This window comes from Lethenteron reissneri, chromosome 23 (assembly GCF_015708825.2).
Source record: "Lethenteron reissneri isolate LAM-NWPU_2019-01 chromosome 23, ASM1570882v1, whole genome shotgun sequence".
NCBI lineage: Eukaryota > Metazoa > Chordata > Hyperoartia > Petromyzontiformes > Petromyzontidae > Lethenteron > Lethenteron reissneri.
Genome location: NC_083801.1, coordinates 17,306,522 through 17,317,715, shown reverse-complemented (window position 1 = coordinate 17,317,715; position 11,194 = coordinate 17,306,522). Strand labels below are relative to the sequence as shown.

Below are 11,194 nucleotides of genomic sequence, written 5' to 3'. Positions count from 1 at the left end.
GCACGGGGAGACGCGGGGGGTGGGTGGGGGGAGTTAAATGTGGTGGTGGGGAGGGTGGCGAGAAGCAGACACAGCGACGGCGTAGCACACACGGGGAGAGACGCACGGGGGGAGACACGGGGAGACACACAGGGAGACACGGGGACACAGGGAGACACGGAGAGACACAAAGACGCGCGGAGACACGCGGGGTCCACGCGTCGTCTCTGTGCCGGGAGGCGGCATGCGGCCCGCGTAGCCACGCCGGGCCCCGGGGGAGAGGGGAGACACGGGGAGAGGCTCAGCAGCAGCAGCAGGAGGAGCAGGAGGAGGAGGAGGCGGCCACGGGAGAGGAGGAGGAGGAGAGACGCGGGAGAGAGGGGAAGAGACGCACGGACGGTGGAGGAGAAGGGACACGCCGACATGGCCGGGGTCATCAGAGCCTCGTCGGGTGAGCGTCGGAGCCTCATCACCCCCCCTCCCCTCCCCACCTGCATCCCGACTCCATCAGCAGCAGCACTATCATCATCAGCACCATAATCAGCAGCAGCACCACCATCATCAGCAGCACCACCATCATCAGCAGCACCATCATCAGCACCATCAGCACCATCATCAGCACCATCATCACCGTCAGCATCACCATCATCATCACCATCATCATCAGCACCATCATCAGCACCATCATCATCATCAGCACCATCATCATCATCAGCACCATCAGCAGCAGCAGCACCATCATCATCACCATCATCATCACCATCATCAGCACCATCATCAGCACCATCATCACCGTCAGCATCACCATCATCATCACCATCATCATCAGCACCATCATCAGCACCATCAGCACCATCATCAGCACCATCATCAGCACCATCATCAGCAGCAGCACCATCATCATCACCATCATCATCACCATCATCAGCACCATCATCAGCACCATCATCAGCACCATCATCAGCAGCAGCAGCACCATCATCATCACCATCATCATCAGCACCATCATCAGCACCATCATCAGCACCATCAGCACCATCATCAGCACCATCATCAGCAGCAGCAGCACCATCATCATCACCATCATCATCACCATCATCAGCACCATCATCAGCAGCAGCAGCACCATCATCATCACCATCATCATCAGCACCATCATCAGCACCATCATCAGCACCATCAGCACCATCATCAGCACCATCATCAGCACCATCATCAGCAGCAGCAGCACCATCATCATCATCACCATCATCAGCACCATCATCAGCACCATCATCAGCACCATCATCAGCACCATCATCACCGTCAGCATCACCATCATCATCACCATCATCACCGTCAGCATCACCATCATCATCACCATCATCATCAGCACCATCATCATCACCATCATCATCAGCACCATCATCAGCACCATCATCAGCACCATCATCAGCACCATCATCAGCACCATCATCAGCAGCAGCAGCACCATCATCATCACCATCATCATCACCATCATCAGCACCATCATCAGCAGCAGCAGCACCATCATCATCACCATCATCATCAGCACCATCATCAGCACCATCAGCACCATCATCAGCACCATCATCAGCACCATCATCAGCAGCAGCAGCAGCACCATCATCATCATCACCATCATCAGCACCATCATCAGCACCATCATCAGCACCATCATCAGCACCATCATCACCGTCAGCATCACCATCATCATCACCATCATCATCAGCACCATCATCAGCACCATCATCAGCACCATCATCAGCACCATCAGCACCATCATCAGCACCATCATCATCAGCACCATCATCAGCAGCTTCCATGGCCTCTCGCGCTGCATCTCAACAACTTCGTCGTCGCGTCTCCGTCTCGCCCCGATCCCTCCGCGCCGCTCCGGCCCGACACGCGCTCCGTGCCGTCTGATTCCGACTCAAATCCACAACCAGATCTCGGGATTCCAGATCGCGTTCCATCATCCTCTGGCTGGCCTCCTCGTTTAGCCCATCTCGCTCTTCTCTCCCATCTCTCTCCCCAATCTCTCCCATCTCTCTCCCCAATCTCTCCCCATCTCTCTCTCATCTCTCTCCCCATCTCTTCCCATGTCTTCCCATCTCTCTCCCCATCTCTCTCCCCATCTCTCTCCCATCTCTCTCCCCAATCTCTCTCCCATATCTCCCCATCTCTCTCTCTTCTCTCCCATCTCTCCCCAATCTCTTCCCATCTCTCTCCCCATCTCTCTCCTCATCTCTCTCCCCAATCTCTCCCCATCTCTCTCCCCATCTCTCCCCAACCTCTCTCCCTTCTCTCCCCTTTCTCTCCCCATCTCTCCCCTTTCTCTCCCCATCTCTCCCCTTTCTCTCCCATATCTCTCCCATATCTCTCCCATCTCTCCCCATCTCTCCAAACCTCTCCCCATCTCTCCCATCTCACCCCTTCTCCCCAAACCTCTCCCACCACCCAAGGTTATTCCTCACGTCCGTTCACCTACTCAGTGTCTCCCAGATTACCCCCCATATCTCTCTCGTCCATCATCACCACCACCACAACCTTCTCTCATCATCCCCCTCTCTCGCTGAATGTTTCAGCGTTACCCTGGCAAGGGGCATTCCTCGTGCCTCTCAGGGTTGTTCTCCGTGCCTCCGTGCGAACTCGTGACCTCGACATGTAACGCGCTTTAGTTATGCCCTTTGTGTGTCTGTACGTATCGGGAATTTTGCTGCATTTATAGCTGCCAAGGTTGCATCACGGTGCCTCTGTATTGTACCGCACTGGTTGATCCATAGACGAGTGTTTCGTGACGACGAGTGTCCACCGGCGTTGTCATGTGTGCCGGCTTCGATCTGTGGCCAGTGGCCAAACGCTGAATTGTTGGGTTCGATGTTGAACTTCTTTCGCACCGTACGTCGCCACACCGTGCTCATCGGAGGCGCGGTGTCCGCATGGGATTCTTGCGTCGGACACGCGCATCACTTCTCTTTTAACTGAGTCTGTACGTTGTGTGTGTGTGTTCTCGTGCATGTTAGTGTACGTATGTGTACTGATGCATGTGCATTCGCTGGCACGTGTGCGTATCGGTGCGTTTATATTGGTCGACTCAGCCTCAAATGAGTACCTGGTGTGGCGCGTAAAAACATCACCACTAGGGAGACAAAGGCGGCCGGGCGTGGTGCTGGCCATGCCACCCCCCTCGTGTGCCGTGCCGGCCTTAATCGGTGCTGCTCGCTAACGACACTTGCCCCAAACAGTCTGTTAAGGCTACACGGGGGAATCTTTGTCTTTGTTTATGTGGACCACCACATATCTCTATACGTGCACCTGTGTGTGTTGTGTATGCGCGCCTGTACACAATATGTGGCGTGTGCCCATCTGCTCACGTCAGGTACGAGTCGCTTTAGCGCAGCCAAAAGAGTCCCAGCGGTGCGAGGTGATGGATGGAGAAGGCATCTCCCCCCCCCTGCCCCCCCCCCCCCACCCTGTGTGTGTATGCAGCAGGCACCTGTGTGTGCAGCAGCAGCAGCATCAGCAGCAAGCTGTCACGTTGGCGTGATGTGCTGGTCCCCTGAGCAACGAGCGGGCAGGTCTCTTGGTTGGTCTTGAATGGGGCAGCCCCCTGCTGCTACTGCTGCTGCTGTGTACAGTGTGGCATTAATGAAGCGTGACCCCCTTCGAGGGGACAATGTCACGAGGTGACCTTTGCTCAATTAGACACAGACGAACGCAGGCGATTCCACATCCGCATAATGTGCACGTGGCCTCACCCCCCCCCTCACCCCCCTCACCGATCGTTGACTGTCCCCCGTCAGCCGCATGCATCTCAATATTTGTCCCGACAACAACTATGTTGCAGCAGTTTAAACGTACGCCGTGGTGTGAACGGCGAATGGGCTGCGCAAGTTGACGCTCCCATACACAACGACGCAGGCTATGAAGTCACCTTTATATGGAACCCAAATAACGGTCGCGCACAAATGTCCATCGTTACTTTGTAATATCAGAAGAATATTTGATTGGCAGGCGTTTCGGTCAACGACCTCTTTTTCGGCCGATGTACATTGGCCACAGAGTGTGGACAACTCTGGTGATTGGGTGGTGTGTCAGCGCACTACCCTGTGTCTAGGACATGGTGAGCAGGATGGTTTTTGTCTCCATGCGAGAGCCCCATCAGGTCATCCTTGATCAACTAGGCACCACCAAAGAGAGAGAAGAGAGTCTGTAATGCTGCAACCAAAGGTGGAGTATTATGGCACGGAGAGCTGCAGTATCAGTATTCTAACTCGAAAGCCGGTAGCACCAAAGGCCATTTGGCTGAGCTCTCAGACAATGTTCAGTGCCACAAGCAAGGCCAGATTTGGAGGAAATCACCATAATACTCCAAGATGTTTCGACACACACGCGCCTTGTCTGGGAACAGTGATCAACCGCGTGGTTTCTGAAGTTCCCATGTCACCCATCATCATTGTACTTCAAAGGGGGGGGAGACGCTTCTGAAAAAACTATTTACAGCTTCCGCTGTAAGATGTGTAAATCTAATGGTAGACGATGGCTCTAAGGTTGGGGGTGTACCTGCTGCGTCACGCCGCTTAAGGCGCGCGTATCCTCGGTGTGCTTTGGGAAGTTTCGATGCTGTAGGATTCTTACAGCCAACTCATAGCGTTGGATAGAAATTGTTTCTCTGTGGAACATGTCGTCCTTTTTCCACCGGAATTCAGTGTGCTGCTGATCCTGCATAATGCATGGGCATAATATGACTTTGAAACCCCCCCGCCCAACGCCTACGCATTTTCCATGAATATGCTAAATTCCTCTTCATATGCACATTCTTTTTGTTAAGGCGCTCTTCCACCCCCAACGCAGCTTATATATAAGCTCCTAGTTTGGTAGTGTCTCATTCTTCACCTGAAGACGGCTGCTTGCGTTGTAGCCGAAACGTCGTGAGAATTATTTTATTTTATTATGTTTTATTTTTATTATTTTATTACTTCCCTTCTACGTGACTTTACCGAAAGAACCAAGAAGAAAAAAAAAGTGTTACGATTGTTTCTAGAACAACGGACGCCGGAGGCTAATACTCAAGTGTTAATATTTCTTCTCTTTGTGGTGTTGTACTTTCCAGGGTGCCCCCCGGGTTATTTAAAAGTCGCGCTTATGTTTTGCTGGCGCTGCGTGTTGAATAATAATTAGCAGATGGTCACGGGACGTGCCATTTGCAAGAGATAAGCACAATTCTATCAAACGCATTGTTAGATGAGGCTTCCTCGGCACAGAACGCTGGGGAAATATAATTGTATACGGTCAAAATTAAAACACTGCAGCGAGCTAAAGGGTGTTTCATGATTTAAATCGATGTACGGCAATTCCATTGCGTTGCGTTAAGTTTAACGAACGCGAATGTGGGCACAGGACTTTTGGTTGTGGAGACACGCAGAGTAGGAATCAATTCTCGGAGGTTCGGAGTGGCCGTTTCTACTCGGCCACAGTGAGAATCCTCACACTAATGCCCCCTCGCACGTAAATCTCATCCCGCATTTGCCAATTCTCGTGCCCGGCATCTCCAGGTGGCTTCAGACGACTCGCTTGAGGGCACGCTTTGTGTGCACGCCGCACTGTGCTGGCAGCATCACAATGACAACAGTCAGCGCGTGTTTGGCCCTGATGAGACAACAGAGTAGCTAATGAGTGTGCAGGACGTTGAACTGCACCGAGGGCCCACGGGGTGGAGGGATCCAGACGTCAACAAGGGGGAGGGGCCCATTTCAAACCCTTGCAGCAGGGCCGGTGCCAAAACGTGCTTACGGCCACTTCTATGCAACAACCGCTTGGCAAATCGAGAGCACGTGATGAATGTTGCACCGTGTCGAGCACGCGTGCTTTTGACGCAGCGTCATCGCATTCCATACATTGAGGGGGTAGACGGCAGAGGTACGTTGTAGCACACTCGCGTTCTTGTTTGTGTGGTGCCACCGGTGTAGAGTGGAGGAGGAATCTGCGTCGCCCTCCCCGTGGCAGAAATGCTGCGTGTACATATGCCGCTACTGTAACGCACGGGCATTGCGGAGTCAGACGAGAGTGGGACGATAAGTCACAAGATAGAAACAATGACCCGCTTTCTCTAGTTGGGGGTTTGTTTATAGAGGCACTGTCGACAGCTGCTATGCCGGGTTGAGTGTTCTTGGCTGCTTGGACGTGTGAAAGCCTCGGAGCGTCCTCCGGCTGCGGGCGACTTCGCCGTGATTTACAATGAGAAAAGTTCACTGAATGGCTCCGTTAAATGTTTCAAAGCGTGGGGTTTGCAATTAATCGATTCATCCATTAAGATATTTGTTTTTTTTTACGCTGACGATACATTAATGGTGCATGTAATTAAACTGTTTCAGTGTGTTTTTTTATTCAATTTTTTATGGGTAACCTTTCTTTGGACCAATGATTCTGTGTGAAGTTGACAGAACAAATGAGAAAATACAAACCACAGAGATAGTACGGGTTGGACAACAATGGATGTAACGGGCCATTCGCGCAAGACAAAAATTACGTACGGGCACGCCATATTCCTGTACATATCTATTTATGAAAATATGGCAATTTAGAAAATCCTTAGGTTGATCAAAGATTGCCTTTTTTTGTATGTGCCTCGGCATTGCTGTTTAAAGGCTTTGTTGTGCTACGGCTCAAGTGGATGGGTTTCATGTGCCAAAGAGAGCCGAGTGTAAACACTCAAAGCAGCAGAAACTTCAAGGGCAGTGAACCCAGCGATAATGAGCAAGTGAGAGAAAGTAGCCAAAGTAGCTTCTCGAAAATGTTGAAAGCTCGCAACCCACATGTCTGTTGAAAAAATCACTTGTTAAGTCGAGCCGGCAATATAGTGTACATGTTATATTTATTGAGGTGGCACGTGCGTTGGTCGATCCACAATGTTGTGGGGTTTTTAAATCCTTTATATTAAGTTCACTTGCTTGCTTGCTTACGACCGTGCAAATCTTTCGGTCGTTTTTTAACCCACTTCCCGTGATCCAATCGAGCTGACATTTTGCACACAGACTCGTTGTGCGTTACAATGTATTTTAGTTAAAAAAAAAATCCAAAATTTTACACCTTTTAGGAATTTTTAAAAATTATTTAATTACCAATTGCTTAATGGTGGCAGACAATCATCTGACCCATAGGTGGCAGCCATCTCAAGCCAGAGGACGAGAGGACTCTAGCCGCCCGTTTCAAAGACCAATGTGGGCCGGGTTGTGGCCCATTGAACACGCATATAAAGGATTTATAGTGATAAACTTTGTTTTTACGGGTTATACTTATTTCCTCCTTCAGAGAGGGGGGGGGGGGGTTCGTATTTCAGTTGAATCGACGGAGTAACGCTGAGCGGTAAGTGCGTCTCCACACCCCGTTTGCGTCCAGCTGCCTTGCAACCGCACACGCCGAGGAATTGCTCAGACAGTGATGGTCACATATTTCGTTGACCACGGCAAGGAATAGAAGCATTTAATATTTTGACTATAGTCTGAGTATTTTTTTTCTAAATGCAACAAACATTTTTTTTTTAAACAGTGGCTTGACTGCAACGACTCCTGAAATCTCGACGATTCACTGCCAACGCATCCATTAGGATGATCGATATGCGGCTTGAATTACATATTTGGCGAGAAATTAAGATACTTTTTTCTTGTTCAAAGTAGTGCGCGTCGGTAATTAAAGAGAGAGGCTATATAAGCGGAGTTGAGAACTCTGCCTAAGGAAGACGATTAATCATTAATGAGGTGCACTTGAGGGATGTGGCCTTTCTCGCAATCTGGATATCGAATGTAACGCATTAAACCCGTCGTGCTCTCAAGGAAGCCCGCTCTCGCGTGATAAAGGGATGTGCCCGCTTAAGCCCTCTGCGAAAAACCAACCCCCCCCCCCTCTTCCCGCACCTGTGTTTCCGCCGTGAAATACATCCCAGCCGCGACCCACACACCTCCGCCGCCGTACAGAGGAGAAGCACGCTGCTCGCGCCAACGGTGGGAATTCACCAATTGCAACGATTTTCGTGTTGTTGTGTTGGTGGGTGTTGTTGTTGTTGTTCATGCAAAGAGCAATGCGGAATTTCGCCCGGCAAATTTTAAAAGCCGTTAACAGGGTAAATGTTGACGGTCCCCGCATCGTTTGGCGCCAATGACTCCGTGAGCGTCGTGCGATCGAGGAAGAGTGAACGCACGACGAGGGGTCGTGCTTTGAATGGTGGTGCAGGTGCGCTGGCTAGGGTCTCGCTGAGGGCTGCACAGATGGAGGGACCCGTGGGGTTTTCTTGTGACGGGCTGCGGCGACTCTCACTGGACATGAATTATTCACGGTGTGCGCGCGTGCACACATCGAGATGCCTTCGCATTATCTCCCCCCCGCACCCCCGTCAGAGCTCGAGTCGTAGTCCATATTCCCCCGCACCTCCGATTAGCACGGTTGGCTACGTACGGTGCGAAAGAAGTTCAACACACGTGTGCACAGCGCATACGTGTGTAGGCCGCAGCGACGGCGCGGTGACGCATTTCTCACGGTGTGCGTCGTGGGGTCGTCCATAAATGACGTCACGCACCTGGGGGGGGGGGGGGTCAGGCATGTGTGACGAAGGGGGGGGGGGTTTGAGAAATGTGACGTCACGTAAAAATGCGCAACTTTAATTAAATATAGACAACACGTTCTACTTCATTAAATAGACTTTTTAATAAATGCTTTCTCCTACAACATCAGAGTGCAGCGCCACATTAAATACGCACTACAATGACAATAGTTTAAAGCGGGGGGGGGGGCAGAGCTTTGTGACGTCATATTTGAGGGGGGGGTCTGACTTTTTGTGACGACGGGGGGGGGGGGGGTAAAAAATCGTTCAAAATCGCGTGACGTCATTTATGGACGGCCCCCGTGTCCCGGTGTGCGTCGTGTCCCGGTGCGAGTCGTGTCCCGGTGCGAGGTCTTCGTGGTCTGCTGTGCAGAGCTGATGGAGATAGATGCCTGCTGCGTGGAATTATCTCGGGGGACCTCTTATTTTTTGGTCAAAAAAGAAGTAGAGGCTTCGTCAGAGAAAGTTTTTTTGCGTTTTTTTGACAGCAAGTATGTGTGGCCAATGCAAGACTTGCAACAGGTATTTATTCGGTGTTTGCCACAAAGGGGAAAGCCTTTTCCTATTTTTCATCATGTGTGGAATTACTCGGGTGTCGGAATGAGTTTTTTAATGTTGATTTTACAAGTTCGATGTGACTGACACCGGTGATTTTTTTTTAAATGCTGTGTTTCCTTAGCGTCGGTGTTTTTCTTGTTTCCCTGAAAGCTGCAGTGCAGCATTGTATAAAATCAATACGATAAAGCCACCGTCGGTAGGGCAAAACGTGCGGAGTGTAGTGTGTCTCTGTCGCAAGTGATGTCACTCAAGTCGTCAGCTTGATTTCAGTCTATTATTAGTGCACAGCGAGCCTTCAAAAGCAGGATTCACGTTGCCTCGGTTGGCACAACCATTTTATCTTCTTGTTTCTCGCATGCTTCCTCCGCTCCTGGTATGTTAGAGTCAGATGATACTTCAATCTTGTATCCCCAGCGAGAGTTGTTTAATCAGAGGGCTCTGCAGCTGTCCCACTCGTCACCGCGGATATTTCCAAATTAATCAGCCTGGGATAGTGTGGTTGGGGGCTGTGGCTAGGGATGGCAAGGTTTGCGTCTGCATGGACATCATGGTTATGGGTGCAGGGAGTAGTGCGAAGTGTACGGATGGCTCGTGTTGTTCGGGAGCGGGGCTTGTGACTGCCTGGCAAGTGTTGTTATGGCCAGTGCTAGGGCTGGTGGCTGTCATTGGGCGTAGTGGTAGGGACTGGTGAGTGGGTTGGCGAGTTTGTTCGTAGAAAAGGAACGTTTGAAGTGTGCTCCGTGTGATTTCCTGGTGGACGAGTCGTTAGGATTCGGCGCTCTCAGAAGTGTGCTCCATATTATTGGTTCTTTAGGTAAAGTCACGTCGAAGGGAAATAATAAAATAAACATAAAATTCTCACGACGTTTCGGCCACAACGCAAGGACGGCTGATTGCGTTGTGGCCGAAACGTCGTGAGAATTTTATTATGTTTTATTATTTTATTATTTCCCTTCTACGTGACTTTACCGAAAGAACCAAGAATATGAATCTGTACTATTATCAGTAAATCCGTGATAACAGATGCAATAAGAGCTCAAGATTGTCCAACAATTGGGTTTCAAAGAGGCTTTCATGCAGATACGCAACAATAAAAAAGGACTTGCACTTATCAAGGCTCTTTTGGACTGGAAATCTTGCTCCAGTTCGATAAGGAGCGTCGCTCATCGGCTGTGTCAGGAGCGAAGTTTGCTTGCCAGCTGAGCGGGTGCCTCCGATGGGGGTGGTGGTGGTGGCGGGGGGGGGCTAAGCACGTCGCCATCGTAATTTCCTTGGGCTTAATGCCACGTCATTTCTTAGTTTCTATGCCATTTGATGTCCTTTTGTCCACTCTTGCGTCTGGTACATACGTTTGTTCATTTGTCATATTAGGATGCCTTAGCCGAGCTGTGCGAGACCCCGGGGAACTTTGAGGAGTTAGATGCTGTGCGATGCAGGATGGCAGACCATTTGCCATGCATGGTTTGAGATGGAGATGGGATACGAAATGTGAAAAATAGTCGAGCGTAAACAAATATAAAAACATCCCCAGTGTTAACAGCGGCTGGCGTTAACGCCTTCAAGAGAGTCGTCCACAGCGGCGTGTGGGAAGTTTGAGTCGGGCCCTGCACGTGGGTGGCGGCACATGGGGTGCGTGTTCACGGGCCCTGCTTTGGAAAGCTGTAGTTACACTTGCACGTTGAACTTCTTTTGCACCGTACGTAGCCAACCACGCTGATCGGAAGTGCGGAGGGAAAGGTCGACAAGCTCAACAAGGCAAAAGCGGTTCTCAAGAAATTAATATCGGAAGGAAGAGAGCGTTCCGGACGGCCGCAGAAGCGCATCTGAAAGCGCCACGCGATGCGAGTGACCGTTTTTGTTCAATGAGGTTTGCCAAAAGCTACTGCTGCTGCGAGGATGATCTCACACTTCCGCATAGGCAGAGTGTGCTTATTTAAAGCCCTGGGCCTGGGGCAGTTGTTTTTCATTTTGATGTGGAGGTTAGGGGCCGTCCAGAAATGACGTCACGCGATTTTGGACGATTTTTGACCCCCCCCCCGCCTCGTCACACGGCGTCAC

General features: G+C 50.7%; 1 protein-coding gene across 1 annotated transcript; it reads left to right on the top strand.

The window, feature by feature from the left end:
- Positions 1-402: 402 nt before the first annotated feature.
- LOC133346235 (uncharacterized) lies at positions 403-2,001 on the top strand (the record flags this gene model as incomplete). Its single annotated transcript, XM_061557775.1, is given in 2 exon segments — positions 403-1,792; positions 1,970-2,001. Coding segments are annotated over 2 exon segments (1,422 nt in total), but the record flags the coding sequence as incomplete, so codon positions are not given.
- Positions 2,002-11,194: the final 9,193 nt, after the last annotated feature.